Source organism: Nicotiana tomentosiformis, chromosome 12, assembly GCF_000390325.3.
Source record: "Nicotiana tomentosiformis chromosome 12, ASM39032v3, whole genome shotgun sequence".
In the NCBI taxonomy this organism is placed as follows: Eukaryota; Viridiplantae; Streptophyta; class Magnoliopsida; order Solanales; family Solanaceae; genus Nicotiana; species Nicotiana tomentosiformis.
In genome coordinates this window covers 96,516,484-96,540,149 of record NC_090823.1, presented here as the reverse complement: position 1 = coordinate 96,540,149, position 23,666 = coordinate 96,516,484, and the positions used below count along the sequence as shown (strand labels likewise).

At 35.2% G+C, this 23,666-nt stretch overlaps 2 protein-coding genes across 3 annotated transcripts; one reads left to right on the top strand and one right to left on the bottom strand.

Annotated features, from left to right (window-relative positions):
- Window positions 1-5,340: 5,340 nt before the first annotated feature.
- On the top strand, window positions 5,341-16,383 carry LOC104110671 (uncharacterized). 2 transcript variants are annotated; one of them, XM_009620210.4, is made up of 16 exons: window positions 5,341-5,530; window positions 6,407-6,772; window positions 6,851-7,076; window positions 7,152-7,397; window positions 7,512-7,627; window positions 8,723-8,821; window positions 8,914-9,001; window positions 9,331-9,560; window positions 10,684-10,868; window positions 11,025-11,224; window positions 12,622-12,954; window positions 13,067-13,168; window positions 13,918-14,215; window positions 15,174-15,322; window positions 15,413-15,697; window positions 16,005-16,383. In XM_009620210.4, the coding sequence occupies exons 2-16, from the start codon at window positions 6,480-6,482 to the stop codon at window positions 16,212-16,214; spliced, it is 3,060 nt and encodes a 1,019-aa protein (XP_009618505.1). In that variant the 5' UTR covers window positions 5,341-5,530; window positions 6,407-6,479; the 3' UTR covers window positions 16,215-16,383. The 2 variants fall into 2 exon arrangements, with proteins under 2 accessions (XP_009618505.1, XP_033515763.1); XM_033659872.2 differs by lacking the exon at window positions 5,341-5,530 and adding an exon at window positions 5,957-6,330.
- Window positions 16,384-17,417: 1,034 nt separating this feature from the next.
- LOC104110690 (uncharacterized) lies at window positions 17,418-20,794 on the bottom strand. The gene is made up of 6 exons (XM_009620231.4): window positions 20,620-20,794; window positions 20,269-20,501; window positions 19,914-20,172; window positions 18,630-18,809; window positions 18,061-18,216; window positions 17,418-17,946 (listed from the first exon to the last, which is right to left on the bottom strand). Exons 1-6 carry the CDS (start codon window positions 20,647-20,649, stop codon window positions 17,782-17,784), a joined length of 1,023 nt encoding a protein of 340 aa, XP_009618526.1. The 5' UTR covers window positions 20,650-20,794; the 3' UTR covers window positions 17,418-17,781.
- Between the last annotated feature and the right edge of the window lie 2,872 nt (window positions 20,795-23,666).

Genomic DNA, 23,666 nt, shown 5'->3' with positions numbered 1-23,666 from the left:
TATTGGAGGTCTCCAAAGGTTTAGTTTGGGTGTTTGGCGTAGGGATTTAGAGTTGAAGAAAGTGAACGGGCTATTCTAAAGATTTTCTCTATGAATATATTGGGTGAATTGTTAAGGAAGGTAAAGTATGTGTAGTCATATTAGGCCTTATGAAATCTTGAAGGAAATAGGCCAAACTAAGAGTATGATGTATGTAATATTGAGATTAATGTTGTTGATATATATTGCTATGCTTTGTTGAGTTATGGAAGTGATGTTAGGGTGGTTTTGGTGTTACTTTGGCAGGTGGTTAGGCCCAAAAACAGGGAAGACTCTGCCGAAATTTCTGAAAAATAATTTGGGAGTTAGTCAATTTGGGGACTTGAGGTATGTGAGAAAAGAGATAAATTATGTTAAGTTTTTGGAACGGACACTACTCCTCATTCGAGGACGAATGATCCTAAGCGGGGGAGAATGTAAGGCCCCAAAATTTTTTTCTAACGATTTAATATTTTAAAGTACGCCAATGGTATTTGGGAATAACGTGTTAGAGTATTAAATGAGACCCATGGGATAGAACCACATTGTTTCAAAATGAAAAGCATATGTTTAAGGTGTGTTGAAACATACTAAGGAGTTTTGTGAATGGAAAGAATTCGTGCGGAATAAGTAAGATACATTAAGTGGAAAGGATATCTTAATTCGCACAAGATCCTATTTCAAACGTATAATTCTACCAAACTATAACGACTTATGAGGTGATATACCTATCAAATTAAAGCTCTTTGAGTCTAGTTTCTAACGCTTCAAACCGTTCATCATTCGGACATTCCTACAAGAAGTTATGATCAAATACCCAAAGGCTGGCCTGTAGCTCGCTACAGAGCTCGCAAGGCCAGGTGTAAGACCAGGCTTTAGCCTGGCGAGGCCAGGTGTAATACCAGGCTTTAGCCTGGCGAGGCCAGCAAAAATTCACTTGGTAAATTCCCCTTGTACGTCTACCCGGTTATAATCAAGAATCTAGTATACACACAGTCACTCGTAACTTCATACGTGCGTAGCTCTCATGACACATAGTACGTAATAAATATAGCATCTACAGAGTAAATTCCCTCTTACAAGGTTAGACACGAGATTACCTCGCATCAAAATTCGATAACCGGCTCCAACGCCTCAAACCAATGCCAAACGATCCAAAGCTAGTCAAAGAACGTGCAAATCAATCAAAATATACTCAAAGACTCGCAATTTAACAATTAGAAATAATTCCCAACTTCACACGAAAAGTCAACAAAGTCAATTCCTGGGGCCACGTGCCCTGATCACGAAAATTCTCAAAGATAGATATTACCCATAGAACCACGAACTCAAATATAAAAATTTATTTTTCATTCCATATCCAATTTCGTAGTCAAAATAAAAAAAAAACCATTTCTAGATTTTCTTCCAAAATTTCCCAATTTTACTAATTTTATGTTAAAAGCCATATATAATCCATGTATATAACTTACAACAAATGGGAATTGCTTACCTTATGATAGATGATAAAAATGACTCCTCCAAATCACCCAAAATCGCCTTACACGAGAGAAATAAGCAAATTCCCGATTTGCTAACTTATATTCTGCCCAGGTCCTTCCTCTTCACAACCGCGGAAGCACCCTTGAGATCGCAAAGGCCAAACCAACCTCGCCCAGAACTTCTTCTTCGCGAACGCGAGGTCCCTCCCGCGATCACAAAGCTCAGCCTGTCAAGCCTACGCGAACATGAGCCCAGCTCCACAAACACGAAGGGAAAACCTTCCAGCCTCAGAAATTCGCCTTCCGCTATCGCAGACTCCATCACGCGATCACGATGAGCACCCCCAGCCCTATTAACACATCGCATTCGCGACCCTCACAACCTGATCATGCACTACGATCGCGAACCCCCAACCACGATCGCGAAGAATAAATTCTTCCTAGCTCCAAGCAACTCTCTGCGATTGCGAGTCCCTCTCCGCGATCACGATGCACATAATGACACCAGAAACCAGCAACTTCAAATCAAAAGGAATTGGTCCGAAATCATCCGGAACCCGAGGATCGATTCTTTGGGATCCTTCCTTTCTTCAAACGGAACGAAAAGAGATAGAATCAGGCCAATTCCCGAAATGCCTTTCTGGATATTCCTCATCGATCTTGATTCGCGTATAAATTCCGGAACTATGGACCTAGCTGAACCGGAGAGTCCCGAAGTCCCATGGGTATCATAGAATTACGTTAGGTACCATATGAATAGGCCCGAAAAAACCCCTGTATAGCTTCTTCGATTTCTCGATAAAGAGCAATATGACCAACGTTGGTTCGAATGTATATAAAAAGGATTTATTTTTTTTAGACTTCTTACTATTAGGTAGTGTCCATAAATCACATAAAAAGTACCTAAAGATTCATAGTGAACTTCGATGGGAGTTTCCAATAACGCGTAAACCATGTCAAACAAAGACCAATCAATATCTGAACGGAACGGATTCAAACTTCTCCTAGAATAGTTTCCGGTGCGATCAATATATGAACTACAACTAAGAAAGAATAAGAATAAGAAGAATTGCTTAAGTATCCAATCATACCAACAAATCCTCACACCTTATCCAAACTTATCTAAAGGCTCAAAACACCATTAATAACATCAAAACCACTCATCTACGGTCAAAATCCTTCTTTTAACTTTCAAACCTTCAAACTTTGTCGAACGCATCCGAATCACACTTAGACATTTCGGATCACGACCAAACTTCACACACAAGTTTCAATCGACTAAATGAACTTATCCAAGGTCCCGGAATACTGCCCGGAGTCCGATAACACCAAAATCCACTCTAAGTCAAACTTAGGTAGTTCAAAACCTTGAGGAATCAAACTTTCGATAATAAGTGCTGAATCGCTCCCAGACTATCCGATACTCAACTCGAACATACGCTCAAGTCCGAAATTACCTTACAAACATATAGGAACCTTCAAATCCATATTTCGAGATCGTTTACTCAAAAGTCAAAGCTTGGTCAACTATTCCAACTTAAAGCTTCCGAATTGAGAATTTCTCTTCCAAATCAACTCCGAATTGCTCGAAAATCAAAACTGACTACACGCGCAAGTCATAATACATAAAGTAAAGCTACTCAAGGTCTCAAACTGCCGAACGACACGCTAGAGCTCAAAACGATCGGTCGAGTCGTTATAATTAACCTAGACGACAGAGTTTTAATTTCAACTTTTAAACACATAAATTTATCTCCTATTATGTCAATACATGCGATATAAATGAAAGTATATTAAACTATGTTAAGAATTTTTATTTTATGATACATAAATTTAATCCAATATGCAAAATTTTTAGAATATCATAAATCTCATCTTTCTCGTTTTTACCCATCTAAACCAGAAAAATAAATTTACTAATCAAATGAACACTCACCTAAAATAGTAATCATGAGCCGCTCGTCCCAGCATAGTCATGTAAATATTGAACTTTCAGCTTTGGAGAACTTTGATCTCAGGCCTTTTTGTCATGTTGGAGTAGAGACCAGGTCCTTTTGCCTATCATTAAATCTAAAATCGGATATAAAAATCAACTAATAAGAAGAACAAATAGAGAGAAAAATAAAAGCTATGTAGCGATGGAATAGAGGCAATCTAAAAATCTGATTCTTCGTAAGTTTTTTGTGACAGTCCAAGAATCTCATTGTTCGTCCCTTTTACCTGTTCTTGAAATCGATTTTCTCCCAAAAATGACCGCAGAAAATAAAGAAAAAGGAGCAAACAACATACGTAACTTGTTAAGTTAATTTTTGATTTTGCAACATTATCTTCTTCTTTTTTAATTAATGTAAATAAGAAACATATTTAGAGCTGTAAGCTAATGGGACCCAAAGAGTCACCAGCTAATGTTTTTAATTTAACTTGTCATGGGCTTCTATTACTATTTGTGGAAGGCCATTTAATTAATTCAACCATATAATATTATTGATAAAATGTGGGATTACTAAATTTTATGTTTTGGTGTTTGATTGAATTTTTATTTTCAATATAAATAATTTAAGAATTAGTTATATCACAATTTCTATATTATTCTTATTACCCATCAATGTAAATAATAATTTGGTATAGTTAATCCTCGGATGTAATGTCATTATTCAAAGCTCTTCTTTCAGTATCCTTTTAGAGAAGGCCAAAGTTAAAACATATTCTATATTATACACTAGGGCTGTGCATAATTTGGTAAATACCGAATTACTGTACCGAAATCGAAAATTTTGGTATTCGGTATGCTATTTGGTTTAAGTTTTAAAAAAAAAATGGTATTATGTATGGTATTTGGTATTTTAAAATAAAATACCAAAATACCGATACCGTACTGAAATATATATTATATTAGACAATACACATTTATTAATTATAACATAAATATAAGAATCTAAACTTTCACTTTCATTTAATTATTCTCTAAATTCATCAATTAACTCTAAGCAAGTAACAAGATATTAATTACTCTAAGTTTTCTCTCTCTAGGTTGATATTTGCTAGTTTTGGACAAAACTTTTGCCAACAAACGTTTTTAGTTTTGTACTTTTGAGTACTTTAATTAAGATTATTACCGTCTATGACTCTATGCACTAGTTAGTATTCAAACCGAATAAATCGAAGTTACCGAACTGAATCAACCGAAAACGAAAGGAGAAAAGCCGAATCATACCGAATTTAATTAGGTACGGTATTGGTATAGTATTTTACGAAACCAAATACCGAAAATACCGAACCGAAATATCTAAATACCGTACCGTACCGACCGACGAACACCCCTATAATATACACCATATATTTCATTTTTAACCCGATAAACTAAATATTTATAATAAATTATACTCATTACTCCACTTTATAAACCCTATAACTTATATAATATACACCATATATTTCATTTTTAACCCGATAAATTAAATATTTATAATAAATTATACTCATTACTCCACTTTATAAACCCTATAACTTATATAATATACACCATATATTTCATTTTTAACCCGATAAACTAAATATTTATAATAAATTATACTCATTACTCCACTTTATAAACCCTATAACTTATTTATAATCCAAACGATCCAAAATAATTGCTTCATAAGTTTCCTAATCATAATCAATACCATCATCATCCAGAGAGTAGTTTAAAATTAAATTAAATTAAATGCACCCTCCAAGATTTCAATTCGTACTTTGGGAAGTTGTTTTCAAAAGTCAAAATAAGGGCGGTTTGACACGATAGTTGGGGCGTTTCGGGGGGGGGGGGGGGGGAGTATTTGTGTACAGAGGAATATACTGCAGGTTCCATAATAAAAAAACAAAAAAAATACAGAAAAGGTTTCTTGCAGACATCCTCAGATAACATGCTGAGTCAGTTCCTTAATCCAAACATTATATACAACTACTAAATCATGTCCAATATATATACATTACACAGACCCAGCTGCTTCTCTCTCTATCTCTATATTCGGTTGTCTTTCTTAATTGAGGTACAATTCTCTCCTTATTTCTATTTCTAGAATTTTGTCTATTTCTCAGTTTTAAATCTATATACAGTTTTTGATAGTTACGTTGATGTTAATGTGAAAGTTATGTATATATTATCAATATTCTTTTTCCAGCAAACCCTAGCTAGTTTTGGGCGTGGCATTTTTGTGAAAATAGGGGTTGGATTTGCTTTGAAATCTTTTCCTTTTTAAGTAAAGATTGAATCTTATTATGGGGTGCTAAACTTTCTTGATAAATTCTTAGAGGGGGCTACCTTATGACTAGTTCAATTAATGGTATATGGAGTAGTTATCTTCTCAATTCATGGAGCTTTTTAGTCCTCTTAGAAGATTTTGCATTTGGGGAAACCTGTAATTTTTAAGTTAAGTTAATTGTTGCTTATACACTTACATCTAGGTTCAGATAGGATAAGTGCGAGTCTTAGAGACCCCAGGGCTTAGTTCAAGCGGCAAAGGTTGAGGGATTTGTGCCTTATGTCACAGGCTCGAGCCCTGCACAATGCGAATTAAGCCTGGTATTTAAGTGGAGAAGGAAAGAGGGCATTTCTATTGTCCCCGAGTTTCAAACGCTGCGGTTGGTCCTAAGGGTTGGGCCCAGACGAATATCTTGGTCATAAAAGAACGTGAGTTTTAGAGTATTCTAGTTTTAGAGAATCCTGAAAATGCATTATAAGACAAGTTACTTACCAATATTGGAATAGATATAAACCCAGATAGAACTTAATATATAGAGGATACATATCACCGATCTCAACTTGTATTCTGGGACAATGTATGAAATTGTAAGTTGAATACATGTTTTGGTCATAATTATTTGGATTTAAATTCAACATTCAAATATAGTTCTCTGTTTTGCAGCTGGTCCCTCAGAACTAAAATCTATTGTCAGGAACTTTTGTCAATAAAAGTGGCGTGAAATCGAGGCTGCTTGATGGGGTCTGATAAGCAGTCTAGTGGTCTTCTTGATACTCTGAACATGGAGACAGTCAGGACAATATTAACTCACTCATATCCTTATCCACACGAGCATTCCCGGCATTTTGTGATTGCAGTGGTTGTGGGATGCTTGTTTTTTATATCATCAGATAACTTGCACTCACTTATTCAGAAGTTCGATATCAAGTGGTGGTCTATGTATGCCTGTTTGCTCGGATTCTTTTACTTCTTTTCGTCTCCATTTATAGGGAAAACAATTAAACCAAGTTATTCTAATTTCAGTCGCTGGTAAGTCGTCTAATTCTCTTTCTGTTGTAATAACTCATCTGTGAGTAAAATCTAGCTAACGAAAATTTGCTTTTGCAGGTACATAGCCTGGATATTATTGGCAGCTATATACCACCTTCCAAGTTTTCAATCTATGGGAGTAGATCTCAGGATGAACCTCTCTTTGTTTCTGACACTATATGTCTCATCCATTTTGTTTCTTCTTGTTTTCCATGTTATATTTCTCGGGCTTTGGTATCTTGGGCTCGTTGCTCGTGTGGCTGGAAAGAGGCCTGAAATTATGAAAATCTTTCAAAATTGTGCTGTAAGTTTTGAGAATGCATCTTAAGCTAACATAATTTTACTCTGGTCCTTATCTTATTGCTTCATTATCTTTTAGGTTATAAGTATAGCCTGCTGTGTTTTCTATAGCCACTGTGGGAACCTTGCCATAGTAACGGAAAAAACATTTGACTGGAGGAATTCTATATGGTTTTCGCTGTGGAATAAGGGAGAGAGGAACACATGGCTTGCGAAATTCATCCGCATGAATGAATTCAAAGATCAAGTTTGCAAATCTTGGTTTGCTCCAGTTGGGTCTGCTAGTGATTACCCATTCTTGTCCAAATGGGTCATTTATGGAGAGGTATTATCTCTCATAATTTAAGGGTTAATTTAAGGGTTTTCATACTTTCTTGTTGAGAGATGGAGGATCTTATGCCTGCTATTTTATTTTCACTTTTGAATTTCACCTTTCCAGTTGACTTGCGGCGGCTCATGTGCAGAATCATCAGATGAAATTTCTCCGATCTATTCATTGTGGGCCACTTTTATTGGCCTATATATGGCAAATTATGTGGTGGAAAGGTCATCTGGGTGAGTAGCTCAATTTTCCATTCACATTTTAGAGCTTGTTTTCTCTTTCCCTAAGGTGTGGCCTAGTGGTCAATGAAGTGGACTGAGAAAGTCTCAGGTTTAACTCTAGCGCCCGTGATTTCTTCCCATCTGTCCAAGCTTTAGTGGACAGAGTTACCCGGTACATGTGTTGGTGGGAGGTAGCATGTACCCCGTCGAATTCAGAGGCGGATCCAGGATTTAAACTCTATGGGTTCAACTTTTAAGATTTTTAACATTGAACCCATTATATTTTTAAAGTTATGGGTTCATATCCATTATTTTTGCAATTTTAATGAATTTTACATATAAATTTCTACTCTGCGTCGAAAGTTATGGGTTCAATTGAACCCGCATCTACCACATTGCATCCGCCCCTGGTCGAATTAGTGGAGGTGTGTTGCAAGTTGGCCTGGACACCACGGTCATCAAAATTAAAAGGGGAGGGGGGGGGGGGGGTTGGACGTCATGACCATAGATAAGGGGTTTAGATCTGATTATAAACCATTTAGGGGGTCTGATTCTGGAAAATATGCTTGTCTTTTGTGCTAGAATTACTTAGGTAATAGATTCCATGCTGGATTATATATGTAGTCAAAATCTACTTCTAGTCAATTAGTTGATGATCCATAATGAAAAGGGATTAAGTTTGTCATCCACTAGGATTAGCTGCTCTCCCTTATGGGCTATTGTGGATATTCTATCGCTTACGGAGGAAAAACAGTTTTTCCTCGAGTCACTGGTAAATGCAATATGTTGTGCTTATGCAAAAGTGCAACTGACCTATCTTCCTAGTATAATTTATTAATTCCTGGCTAATCATCTATTTTTATGCTTTAAATATTATACCTGGTTGGTTTCTATAAAGCACAGAAGGTTTAACAGCATATTAAGTATTTTGAAGGCTTAATATAAGCAATTTCTGTAATTATGACTATGATTTTATCAGGTCTAAACTTTACTCAGTTAATCTGTCTGCATGGAGGAATTGTTAGCACCATTGCACTAGCAGCCCTATGTAATATTCCAAGGTTGGGTTTTTTCATTTCTACCAGACTAATGTGTAATTATCAACAGATGGGCTCTATCACGCCCTTTATCACTCAAGGAGTTTGAGAAATTGAAGAAAAAGCAGATGAAACCAGAGTTTTTGGATATGGTTCCTTGGTATTCAGGGTATGCTCTTTACTTGCATCTCTTTCTGACCCGTTCTTCAAGTAAGTCCATTAAACTTCCTTATATAATGTCATTGTTAACCGGAATTACAGGACATCTGCTGATTTATTCAAGACAGTGTTTGACCTCCTGGTCTCGGTAACTGTATTTGTTGGGCGTTTTGATATGCGCATGATGCAGGTACATTATGATGCTCTAACTTCCTGCTAAAACATTCAGCTTTCAGTGCGAGATTTCTCCTTGTAATACTTTTTTTAAGACACTTGAATGTGTTGTAAGAACCTCGAGTTGTCAAAGGATCAAGGATATCTGTTTCCTCCTACTTTTAGCAAAGCATTTTCTTACGTCTACATAGAATGGTAAGTATAGGGAGAGTTAAAAATGGATTTTATATTTTCCTATAATAAAATATGCAGGGAGAAGTGTAGATAATTATTCATTGATTTTAATGATTGTATAAGAGGACATAAGTAGGTTCACCTTAACATCCTCATCTTTCCCATTCTCAGGCTGCTATGAGCAGGGTTGAAGATGGAACGAAGCAGGAGGATCTTTTGTATGATCAGTTTAGTGAAGAGGATGGTATCTGGTTTGATTTCATGGCTGATACTGGTGATGGCGGAAACTCTTCCTACACTGTGGCACGCCTTCTTGCTCAACCTTCAATCCAGGTCCAAAATGATGGTTCCATGCTTACACTGCCACGTGGACGCTTGCTTCTTATTGGGGGTGACCTTGCGTAAGCTCCGAGTTTTCTTTATAACATTAGTGGTTTGTGCACTCTACATGAGCAACTGCATGTAATTTGTTCACAATTTGGCTCATAATATCATCACCTTTTGAGTTGAAGCAGACTTACTACCAACAGTGACTATGCTTAATTGCCATATCATTTGGCTGGATATAATGTGTCCTGTCTTAGATATCTTCTTAATATCTAGGATTAAAATCTCGTGCATTTTTGTGGGTTCGACATATTCTTCTTCAACTAATACTTTCTGGAGTGTCTAGGATTAAAATCTCGTGCATTTCTGTGGTTTATATATATTCTTCTTCAGCTAATACTTTCTGGAGTGACTTCTGTTATTCACTTATTCTGTCCATTTACCAAGTTGCTGAAAGAACTTTCAACAATGAAGCTATTCAGACATGAAAAATAATTGCTGAAGCTTGTTGATCCACCTAATATTAGCATGTGTGTGTGTGTGTGTGTGTGTGTGTGTGTCGATATGGTTATGCTTTCTTGTGTATCCTTGCGCTGATGGCCGCCTTGGGAGATTTGTGCTAAAATGTAGATATCATTTTCTATCTTGTGTGGTTGTTGTCTCTTGTCAGGTTGATGACTTCGGTGGTAATGATAAGGTGCTCTGTGTCTTTGATGATGTTATACAAGGCAAGGATTATTACATGCCTACTAATTGCCAGTCAAAGTAATTGAGTCAGTTCATTTCTTAACTTTAAACCACAATATAAGAATACACTTTTGTATGTGCAACAAATGCATTATTTACCTAGAATGGATTAACAGAATTACATTAACATGTCAATATGATGCTTGATATATAATTGTGAAGAAACGTCTGAAAATAAATAGGCACCATCCTCAATGTTGACACCAAGCCCAGGGCAACCTTTTGAGTGTATTGAGTGATTTAGTGTGAAAAGGAATTTCTTTCCTCTGCATTGAATGCATAAATGTGCTGTCAATCACGCTTCGGGGATATTATTAAGCAGGACTTTCTCTTTATAACATCGGTTCTTTTGCAGAGATATATTTGGTTCATCAAATTTCAGAGCTTAGAACTTTGGAGTATAATAGTTTTCTAATGTTAGATGATACACTTTTTTGGGCTTTCCTGTAGGTATCCAAACCCATCAGCTTTTACATATGAGAAGCGCCTTTTTCGTCCCTTTGAATATGCTCTTCAGCCTCCAATCTGGTATAGGGAAGACCATATTGCCGTTAACAAGCCCGAATTACCTTCCGGTGTGACTGAGCTCAGGCAATATGATGGACCTCAGTGTTTTGTCATCCCTGGAAATCATGGTTAGTGAAGTTTCTAGGCCTCTGGGCTTATACTTCTGTCTTTATAGGAGAGTTGTAGAGATCTCTTCATGTTCTATTTAAGTTTCAGTCGAGCAGTGTAGCTAATGTAGGGTTTTATTTCTTGTCTTAGTCAGTCCTTTTTGTGAACTTTTGTAGACTGGTTTGATGGACTTCAGACTTTCATGAGGTACATTTGTCACAAGAGCTGGTTGGGTGGGTGGTTTATGCCTCAAAAGAAAAGCTATTTTGCCTTGCAGCTTCCGAAAAGGTGGTGGATATTTGGTCTTGATCTTGCTCTCCATTCTGATATTGATGTATACCAGTTCAAGTTCTTCTCAGAATTAATAAGGGACAAGGTATCTTATTTTTACTTTCTAGCCATAGTTGTCGTGTTGCATTTTCTGAGTCATGTATGTCTCTGGATATGCCAAAATTTGCCCTACTTGTTCAATGTAGTTCTATTGTGCAATATTGACTGTTAATTGTTGCAAAACATCCTGAACCACTAGGTTAAAATGGTAGATGATAATGATTTTAGAAAAGTTCTTATGGTAGATAATGGTTTTCACATTGCTAAAATGAACAATGGTAGATGTTAATTACTCACATATATAAGTCAGCAGTTATACTGGTTATAGTTCTGCTTTATACTTGGTTAATCCTGTTGGGCGGCAAGCTATGTAAGGTTTAACCAATCGATAGACAGTTTTGAAATTCCATTAGACAGCTTTCTTCTCCTTTTCCAGTAAAACATTTAAGAATTGTATAAGGTGATTGTTTCTGAGTTTAAGTCTTGTTATGTCATATGTGTATGTCATGGAAGTTTTCCTTAGCTTTCACATTGAGTGATGACCGGCAAAAGTGATCAAATTCTTGTGCAAGTTTGTTGGAATGTAAATTTGTTGAAGATTGACTAAATCTCCAGCTCTTTCATGCTATCTTTCTAACATCTTGCCTAGGTTGAATTCCCCTGACATTTGCATTATGTTTGTTGGAGGAAAAAGTGGAGGACAGGAGGTGGTAAAAGCGGAAGTTGAAATGGAGGACATTTGCACAATCTGTTACCTTGTTTAGTTAAATATAAGGTAGATGTGACTATATGAGTAAGATCTAGCTTCTTATGGTACTGAAAAAGCTAGGACTTAAACAAGGAAGAAGCAAAAGTGGAACCATTTGATAACTCCATATAAGCATGTCATTCTTGTACTTTTTGGTGGATGTTAGGAAGTAGTAATGGAAAATGATATTGGCGTCCTTAAATGACATTGAGTTATGCGAGATCGGTAAACCACTATTCTCTTTCACCTGTCCTTCTACCTTTTAATGAATATGGAGGTGAAGCTAGTTTATTGCGCTTGTATGCGAATATCCTAAGTTCAGTTGCTACAAAAGGACCAGATATTGACCATATGGATCCACCTTCAACTTTTCGGAAGCCTGTCCTCCTGAAGGATATTCCTCCTGGTAAATTGTATTTGCTGATAAGAAGTAAAAATAGCGCTTGCTGGGGTGTCAGATGGTAGACTGTGAGTTGAATGATGTTATAGTTTTTCAGTAAACTGTTAATAAGACTTTGACTCTATTAACTTGGCATTTTCAGTTCCAACTTCACTTGTGTTTTTTCTGTTTTTTTTTAAAATTCAAGTTTCTAGTTAAACATAGAAAAGATCGTGGGGATTTTACAGTGAATTAATGATTGATAGATTTGATTTGAAATCCCGTGAATTGAAAAGTTTAACCCTAACGATTTCAGGTTGGTGAGAATGATTCTGTGATTATTATGACTCATGAACCTAGTTGGCTTCTCGATTGGTACTTTAATCAAGATACTGGAAAGAATGTCTCTCACTTGATACGCGACCATTTAAAAGGGAGATGTAGACTTCGAATTGCTGGGGATGTGCATCATTATTTGCGCCATAAATATGTTCCATCGGATAAACCAGCTTATGTCCAATATTTACTTGTTAATGGTTGCGGGGGTGCTTTTTTGCATCCGACACATGTCTTCAGGAATTTCAACAATTTATATGGAACATCCTATGAGAGCAAAGCTTCTTACCCATCTTTTGAAGATTCAAGCAGGGTATGGAATCAATCTCCTTTATGTTATATAGACTGATTTTGGTGCTTAAATGAGGCCTGTGTTATGCTTCATAATCAAAATGAGGCTTTAATATGCTTACAAATATCTGCAGATTGCTTTGGGAAATATATTGAAATTTAGGAAGAAAAATTGGCAATTTGATTTTATTGGCGGCATCATATACTTCGCATTGGCCTTTTCTATGTTCCCGCAGGTAACTTTCTGTTTGACTTTGAATGTATTTCTTATTAGGGTTAATTGGATCCCCTTGGTACCTCATTTAGGGCCGTTTGATAAAATTAGTAATCTGACAGCTTCAGTTGAATGTTGTATTGTATTTTCTAAATAATTCATATATCTCTTATTTTTGGGTAATGCAAATGTTGTGTTGCATTGTCTGATCATTATCATTGAAAAATCAGTTGTTTTCTTCTATATATAAAAAACTAAATTATAAAAATTATAAAGCTTTAATGTATTAGACACTTATTTTCATACAGTTCTGTGTAAATTTACAATACATTATTTTAAAACATTTACTAAATTAGCCATTTGAGTGTACAGAGTCATTGTTAGCTGAACATTTTGACTATTGCACAAGAACTTTTGGTTTTTTTAATTTATATTTTCAGGTGTGAGATATAATTTTAAGGGTTGATGATTTTCAGTTGTATTTATTGTTTTCACTTAAAAAAAAACATTGTTAGTGCCATTTGATGTATCAAGTGATCTTCTATTCTATTGTCAAGCACATCAAATGTGTGATCATATAATACATTCAGTTTGGACATGTTCAAGTTACACATTCAGTTAAATGTTGGATTGAATTATTGAACAGACTCTTTGATTGAGACTTCACATTTCAAGTCTGATTGAGAGTGTCATGGAATCTTTAACTTTCCAACTAAGGTAGAAGTCTAGTGCCTGGATAGATATGACTGATCATTCTCCATTTGCTTCTAGTGTCAGCTAGATCACATTTTCAAGGATGATACATTTTCGGGTCACTTGAGAACCTTCTTCAGCACAGTGTGGGATACATTTATGTATATGTTCGGAAGCTCATATGTCTCCTTGACTGGCGCAATGCTACTATTAATAATAGCAATAGCCTTTGTGCCATCCAAGGTGTCATGGAAAAAGAAAGTAGTAATTGGGATTCTTCATGTGTCTGCCCACCTGGCTGCAGCTGTGATTCTTATGCTCTTGCTGGAATTAGGCATTGAGACATGTATTCGGCATAAGCTACTTGCAACTTCCGGTAAGATTTTGCATTTTGTCTTCTATTGTGTGATTGTGTCTCAAACTAATTTACTTTTATTAGTATGTTCTTTATTCAGTTTTCTTTCTTTCCTTTAACTTCCAGTGACAGTTCTGAACTTAAAGTACAATATTAAATTTACATGAAATGCACCTATTGTGTTTAAATAATTATTCTCACCTAATTCTCTTAGAGGTCGTCTGGTCTGTGAACAAGTTGTGCTGGGATAATAATGTGGGGTGTTATAAAACAGGGATTAAATAATGACGGAATTATTTGTTGGATATACTTCTATTGCTAGACGTTTGGTTCATTCGATTAAAAAGGGAATGTACAGCGTAGAATACAAAGATATATTTGGTTTTACACTAGATAAACCTTTATTTTCAATTTTAACCTTGGCTTCCTTGAAAATAAAGGACAGCCCGGTGCACTAAGCTCCCGCTATGCGCTGGGTCCAGGAAAGGGCCGGACCACAAGGGTCTCTTGGCCTTGAAGACTTTGGAAAAAGAGCTCCGGAAAAGAGCATCTTTGTCATTTTGTTTTTTTTATCCCGGAATCCAGGGATTCTTATCCATATCGAGTGTGGTATAAAACAATACCACAATTGTGGTATAAATAATCCTGGGATTGCTTGTACCCGAATATAAAATTTCAACCAAACGTGGGATAAAATAATCCCACATTTTATCCCAGGACTATTATCTCGTATCTTTGTAATCAAACGACCCCTTAAGTAATAAGAACTGCTCTTACGCCCTTTATGACTTTGTCAATTATGATCCATCTTTCCGACTCAGGGCATACCATGAGCTGAGGCTGAGAATTTTCGTCATTTTAGAATGATACGAGGATCTTGAATCCATCCACCCTTTGACTGAGATTACCTAACTTAGCCTCCTGTTTCATGTTTTTTTGCACTTATGTCCTTTGCTAACTACTTATTGTTGTAATTCAGGGTATCATACTTTATATGAATGGTACCGATATGTGGAGAGCGAGCATTTTCCAGACCCAACGGGCCTTAGGGCACGTATAGAACAATGGACATTTGGCCTTTACCCGGCATGTATTAAATATCTCATGTCTGCTTTTGATGTTCCTGAGGTAAGAATATGCCCCATGAGAGTATTGCTTTACTATGACTCAATTGCTTAATTATGTAATAACTGTGTTTAATCTGATGCATGTTTTCAGGTTATGGCAGTCACCAGGAATACTATCTGCAAGAAGGGGATGGATTTCCTATCTCGAGGGGGTGCTGTAATTTATTATTCATCCGTCTTCCTTTATTTTTGGGTCTTTTCAACACCCGTGGTTTCTTTGGTTTTCGGAAGCTACCTGTACATTTGCATTAATTGGCTTCATATACATTTCGACGAAGCCTTTTCATCACTCCGTATTGCTAACTACAAGGCATTTACACGGTTTCATATCAACAACAAAGGCGATCTTGAAGTTTTTACTCTTGCAGTTGATAAGGTATTTTGCCACTTTTCTGTATAAGGAGGATAATAAAGGTCAAGATCTCGCTGTCACTGTTTTACTTGGCTGTAGGAATTTGTGGCTGTTAAATTCACTTTCCTTTTGATAGTAGTTTCGGTGACTTCATGATGAACTGTTTCTGCAATGTGGCTGCAAACTGCCCGGTTTACTGAATATTCCAATGAGTTACTACCTTTTATCTGGCCCCTATCCCTGAATTATTCAGGAAAGAAAGAATAGTTTCCCAGAGTTGAACTCGAGGTGTTTACACTTGGTGATTCATCTAATATCTGTCAATTTGTAGGTTCCGAAAGAGTGGAAACTGGATCCTAATTGGGACGGAGAGCCAAAGCAGCCGCAGGAGCCAAGTTACCTTCAGAAGTTCCCAAGCAAATGGAGAGCAGCTTCCCTTAATCAAGACCCTGTAAATACTGTGCGGATTATTGACCAATTTGTGATTGAACAGACTGAACAACATGATTCAGAATTAACGAACGGGACAGTCAATCAATGACTCATTGATTACTAACTCATCTAGGGTCATTCTGTACATATAATGTAGGCTTAAGTGTTTAGATGGTAATTCATTTCAGAAGCTCTCTGGATAGAAACAGAATTTGTAAAGAGCTCTGACAAAGATTGATTGAAATCTTAGTTGAGAAAATCTTATCTTTGCTTTGTCATTAGGCACTTAAAATATACACAGTACTGTATATTAGGCGAATTGGACTAGTGTCTCATTTCATCTGTAGAAATTTATTTGTTGCTCCTGGCTGCTTGGAGATGAGAACCCAACATTGCATGACTTAATTGGAACATTCTCATGAAAATGAAACAGTATTTTGTCCAACTCGCTTTTGAGACTAGAAGTTAATTTTGATTATGTTGTGCATCAATTGCAAGATAGCTTTGGGAATGAAGAATCTGAGTCTTGAGCCTTGGGAATGAAGAACCTATTGGTGGTTAGAAAGCACTTTAGCCCTTTTGTGGGCTTACTCGTGCAAATCCAGATTAGTAGTTTGTTTGGCCAAATTTTTAAAATTTGCTTATTTTGAGATTGTGTTTTTTTCAAGTATTTTTCAAAAAAAGTACTTTTGGTGAGAATCGATTTGTGTTTGGCTAATTAATCTGAAACACTTTTGAGCAGTAATTAGTGTTTGGCCAAGCTTTTGAAAATTGCTTCTAAATGTATTTTTTTTTGAAAAGTGCTTTTGGAGACAGGCTACATTTTTCTGCTTTTCAAAATCTGTTCTCCTTCTCCTCAAAAGCACTTTTTTTCTTTCTAAAAGCTTGGCCAAACACCTCAATTTTGCCAAAAGTACTTTTGGCCCAAAAACAAAAGCTTGGCCAAACAAGCTATAGGTCGGGCTAGTACCAAATGGTTAAACTGGGCCAAAAAAAAAAAAAAAAAAATTGCAAGACATGTTGCATTAAGAAAGAACGTCGTTTTATCTGGGAATGGTCTTCTTAACTTACTGGGTAATCTCAACCAGGATTCAAGCTATGCAGAAGAGTTAGCATCTTGAACAAAATAAATCCTATTGAACCAAAGTAGTATCTTTCTTGTTTGCTTAATGTAAAGAAATAAATTCATTTTCTACATTGATCAAAAGCCATGCATTTTGGTGACCATTCATAGAAAATAAAATTTAAAAGTTCAAAGGAAAGAGAAATAATTCCATATCTGATTGTTGGAGATTCTTGTGATCTTCTTACCTAGTTTAACTTTCAAGATATTTCATATATCATGTATTGAATAACAAACAAAAATGTCCCACAAGCAATGTGACGAGTATTTCCTCCAAATTTGATAACTGAGGCTGTTATTTACAAGATGGAACTGGGCAGGAATTAGAAAAGAAATCAAAGTCTATATGTCCAACAAGATCCTGTCGTTCTTCTCTCTCTGATAGATGGTCAGAACTTCATCTAGATTCGAATTTTACTGAGACGTCTGCCAGAGATGAGAAATTGTCGAAGTCCTTTGCGTCTGTATTAATTTCTGACTGCGCGGAATCTTCATAGCCAATCTATTTTAATAGAAGGTGTTGTCATTGGTATTACTATGTATGGTAGTATAGTTAGTCTGCATTAAGAAATGTCTCATAGGGTGTTCCCTTGAGCTTTTTCTGCACATCATCCCAATTCTCTATTTGTTGGGACAGAGGTCCACTGTGTATCTTAACCTGACCACTTTTGAGTTCTCTTTGAGGCAGCCCCAGAAACTCTTGGACATCAGCTAGTTTCTGCACAGACAAATAGATAAAGTATTGCTGTTATTCATCAAACTTGTGTAATTTGCCAAGTTTAAGTTAATTAATCAAACGACGCCTCAGTTTCAAACTAGTAAGGAGCTTTACAGTGCGATTTTGGACAATGTCTTCGTAGTAAAGAACAATGTGTCGAATGCTCTTAAAGCATTCCAAAGCTTTAGCAGCCTTCCTCTCTGCATGCCTTAAATTTGGTATTAGTAATGTCATATTCACTACTGGCTTGTATTTTGCCAATACTTCAGCCTGAAACAGGTTTAGAAACATCAAGTTAAGAACCTGAGGAACTTCATGAAGGCTTGTGTGTTTGCTACGACGAAGGTCATTTTTCATAGAAACAATTTTCTTGAAGAATGTTTTTTTCCATGGAAAATGTTTTCAGTGTTTGGTTGGTGAGCGAAAAATATTTTCTGGAGTAAAAATATGATAAAATTAGCAAATCGGAGAGTGTTCTAATGAAAATTTTGAGTACTAAAGATTATTATTTTTGTCTAAGTGTTAGTTGGAGTGTCATCATAAGTGAGAGAAGTCATTTTACCATTTTGATTCTGTTAATCAAACACCAGAAAATGACTTCCTCATCAAAACATTTTCATGAAAAATGACTTCCGTCATGCCAAATAGAGCGTTAGAGTAGGGGAGGGAGGGGAGTGAAGGACCTCATATGGAGAATGGACATGGGATTTGTGTGTTCCATTCAATGGTTTAGTATCTTTGTCATAGGAATTAGCAAGTTGAGAGATCAGCCTGCGTAGCAGATTTCTTCTGAATAGAAATATTGCAGAGACACCTCTTCTGTTGAAGTAATCCACTATCTCCTCATGATACTCCAAAGCTCCCTTCAAGTTTCATATACATTAAAAAAGTTGAGAAAATCTAGCAGTTTTGTAGTTATCAACTAATGCACCTCTAGTAAAGAAAATACCACTAATATAGAGTTTATCAGTGTGATTTGTGAAAGTAATCATGTCTTTATTTCCATTATTGTATAAAAAAGGGCAATTCGGTGCACTAAGCTCCTGTTATACGTGGAGTCTGGGAAAGGGCCGAACCACAAGGATTTATTATATGCAGTGTTATCCTGCATTTTTGCAAAAGGCTGTTTCTACAGTTCCGAAAAAAGATTATGAGTCTCAAGTATCCAATTAATTAATCTCAGAAACCGGAGAAGCTTAATTGGAACCACAAGCAGACTAAGCCAACAGCCCCCTACTACCACAAGCAGAAGGTAGCTATTTCAGGGCTATCCCTACACCATGATTGTGATATAATTTCATTTAATCATGCATTGGGTTTCACCAAGATATTTCATTTGTTTTATACTTTTCTTCACTCTGTTGTGTTAGGATGTTGCCCTGAATTTCTAACCTATTAGGATTCTCTTTGAAGGGAAAAAGACTCCTAAAAGGAACCTTCATATGGCTTATCTTTTTCTCGGAGGAAAAGTCATGTACATCTATAAATTGAGGATATTTGTTTCTCACAACAACAACAATAGTATCACAATGTAGTCATTAAAGAGTCTTGTTTAGAGGGAGATTTTATTTTATACTAGTTTTTATATGTAGGTCAATTGACCAAACCCCATTATAGTATCATATTTTAGTATAATTCTTTTGTCGTCTGATTTATCATCCACTAAACTTTGTATTGTTAGCTTCCGCATGCACCATGTTATCTCGATCCCAACATGTCGAATGAGTGATTAACTCGTCTTAATTAAAAACTTAACTGTTAGAGAAAGGACATTGTGCGATCAACTTCTAAAAGCTTAAACTTTGTTTTTGATAATATGTGACGGTGAGACTTGTATCCAGGACCTCAACCTACTCTAATATCATATTGATGTATCCAACTCGTCTAAAAGCTTAAACTGCTAGAGAAAGTACAATGTTATCTACTTTTAGAATATCCAACTGCAGATTTGAAATAGTGCCAATTACCTGATTAAGCATCCATTTAAATCCAACAGCAGCAGAGCACTCATTCTTGGATGAGCTACTATACCAATCAAGATTAAAGACTTTATCCATAGTTTCCAATACTACTGAAGCATTACTCCTCCTTGACTTAGCACCAAAGATTTCTCCATTAGAGCTCACATTTATATGACTATTTAGCAATGTCTCAAACCACCCACTCCCTGATCTCTGCATCGACAAAATCGTGAAAAATCGAACAGGATTGCACGCACATTCCTTCCTATAATTCAATCAAAAACATGTCACTTAATTTTATTCAATCATCTAAGTTGTACTTGAACCATAAGAAGGATTATTTATATATATTTGCAGCTACCTGTTAAATGTTTGAGGCTTTGGAAAATGCAAGTAATGGATATCTTCTTGTTGAAAAACAGGATAATGACAATTATGCCGATTAATCACATGGATGCTTAGTGAATTAGCTTGTGAAAGATAATTACTTGTTTGGTTTATACACATTGAGAAAATGTAAATTCCACAAACCACTGCAAAAACTACAAGGACCACCCTTAGTGATTGCTTAGGTGACTTTATGACAAATAAATCCTGAAAAAAAAAAAAAACAAGGATCACCAAAAAGTTTTTTTTTTTTTTTTTTTTGTAATAAATTGGATCAAACAACCTAATTGATGAAAAACTGCAGTTCTTGTAAAGAGAAGCTGACCTGAGGCTTCCATAATTTGAGAATCTCCATAAAAAGTAGAGGAAAGAAGTAGAAAAGTTTTGGGTTTTGCAGTTTGGTTTCTAAATATTGGTTATCTACCTTCTAAAGTATAGAGAAAAATAAGGAGAAAGAAATGGTCTGAACTTGGAAAGATTCAAATCTTGAAAAATCATAACATATGTAGTATAAAATAGTAACAATGGAGACGACAGTGAAAACTTTAATGTTAGATCACATTCATATATAAATATGGAATCTTTTTGTTGTCTCTCTCATGCTTTATTTTAATCTCTAAACTTTCTTGTTCTTCCCGATGATCAAAATATCGTTTTTCTTTGGAGGGGCCAAGGTGGCGGGGAATTGTTTTTCTTTTTTTCCTGACTGGTAGTTGTCACCCATTTTCAAAGGTGACAAAAGAAAAGCGTGTTTGTGTTATGACAGTTGTCGTAAGAAAATGTGTCAAAAGACAAAAGGTTAGAGATAATTAATTAGAAGTTTGTGACTTGTTAAGTGTCGGTCGCGCTGCCTAAGAAAGGATAAATTAAGGCAAAACGTGATGGGGTTGAAAGGTAGTTCACTCGGTAAGGTTTCCACATTTTACTGTTGAGATCATGAAAGGTAGAGTTTAAAATTAAATCCAATTGGTAGTGTAGTATTTTCTAGACAAAATGATCCTTAACCCCTCAAAATTTTAATAATCCTGTATTTTTTCTCATTGACACGAAATGTCTCTTCGGCTCAAACATATTACATTTAATAACCCGAAATATCTATTTTATATATTTTTTGTATAATGATAGTATATTTTATATATTTTTTGTATAATGACATTCTACTGTATTTTTTTTTTATAGTGACAGTCTATTATATATTTTTTGTATAGTGGCAGTCTATTTTGTATATATTTTGTATAGTGACAGTCTATTTTGTATAGTGACGGTCTATTTTGTATTCCGAGCACTTTTATCTATCCAGCGTGTATAGATTGTTGTATGATGTATAAAAGTGTATATATATTATTCTTTTACCTTAACCTTATCTATCCAATGTATATAGACTATTTTGTATAAAATTTTATCATTAAGAAGCCGTTGACATTTCTATTAAAACAAAAATCAAAGAACGATAATGAACAAAAACAATAGGTTTACCTCACAAAAAGATTAAAGTAATTCTATTGAATCACAACTCACAAGACTCAATGTTACTCTAATTAGTTTTTTTATTTATTTAAATATTTTGCTACTTTTTAGTTTCTATTAAACAAGCATAAATTTCTTTCTGCTAATAGTAAATGTTAGTAAAATTAAGGAACTCATTATTCGTAATATGAAAAACTGGGTATCTCTCTGACGAATATTTAAAGGGTATTTTACATATTTTAATTTTTATCCATAAAATACGAGACTGATTCAAAATGGTCCAACTTGACCTTAAAAAGCAAAATGTGATACTTATTCAGATTAGAGGAATATAAAGACGAAGCCTTTAGAAGAAAAAAGAAGAGAGAGAGAACTTAAAACTTGCTCATTTCACCGTAAGTTGGTGCTTTTGGTTTTAGTTATATGAAATTTTCATTTCATTTATCCATTTCTTCAGTTATTAAAAAAGAAGTGATATCGACTTTGAAATAACTTTCAGTTGTCTACTAAATTCTGCAAATCAAATGGAGTTAAATAAGATAATTGATTTATTTTTAACAAATTAACAATTTATGGTGGAGAAATAATAAAGAGTAGTAGATCAGAAGAGATTAAAAACTCTACTTTACAACTTGAAGAGTTGATCAAATGGGTCAGCGCATTGTTTTGTGTGTAGCCAATATAATAAGTTTTTGGCTATAACTTGCAATCAAATTTAATAAGCTAGCGATTGTCTTAATTTAGCGTCGAAGGCCGAACGACCATAAATGAAATTTGCTCTATTTTCTTCCCTGCCACGTCCTTTGATGTAATTAAAGAAAAAGGTAAAACAAGATGGTTACTTTGTCAATATAACTTATTATTATTTTTGCTTTATACTTTTTGGAATTACACTAAATTTATTATTATTGTTGTTGTACTTTCTACGGTCGCAAATGGTTTATCTTGCTTTAAATTACGAATTTCTACTTATATATGCTATATTTTGAACCTAATCATCATTATTGGAAGGAAAATGACATTGTATAGCCGCTATCAAAATATTAGCCAAAAAATGTATATTTTTTGTATATATACATTCTGTATGCTATATACAAAAGTTATACAAATTTTATATACCTTTTTGACTACCGAATATAAATAGTTTCTTGCGCGAGCTAAAAGTAATAAATACCCCATTATTGGAGAGGTTATGATTTAACTACATACTCTATACATAATTATCAATTATATACAAAGTAATGGTTTAGCCTCCTATCTTTCCCATTTTCTTTTCATCTTTCCCATTTTCTCCACCCCTCTTTCTCTTTCTCAAGTTTCCCAAATTTTTACCACTATAATACCTCATATCATTCTCATAATTCTCTAAATCCCTTCATATCTTTTCTTCGTATAGTTATATAACTCGGGAAGTCTTTATATTCTTTCTTAAATTTGTCTCGAGCCAAACTCCATCACATAAACTGAACTATAGGAAATATTATTTATTTGAAGTAGAAAAAAATTAACATATGCAATTGCAATCACCCGTTTCTCTGTTTTGGTCTCTTTATGGGGTGTGCATTGTTAGAAAAATAATGTGATGAAATAATCTGACTCTGATAGTGTAAACATTGTCCTTAAGGAATTTAAGCTTCTCACTTTGTTACTGTAGGGATAATAGCAGAATTCCTTCAGGATTTTACAAAGCCACCAAAATTCGAGTTTCAGCAATTAAGTCGAATTTTCCATAAGAATAGAATATTTGTTAGTTATAGAAAATAAGTAGATGAGAAAGAGATGAAATCTGAAGTTGTACATCATTTTGGAGGGGATATGGGTATTATGGCTGCTTATCGGCCGGATCATGCAGTTATTTACTCTTAACGGTTCGGCTTATCGGTTATCGGCTTTTAAATGTATTAA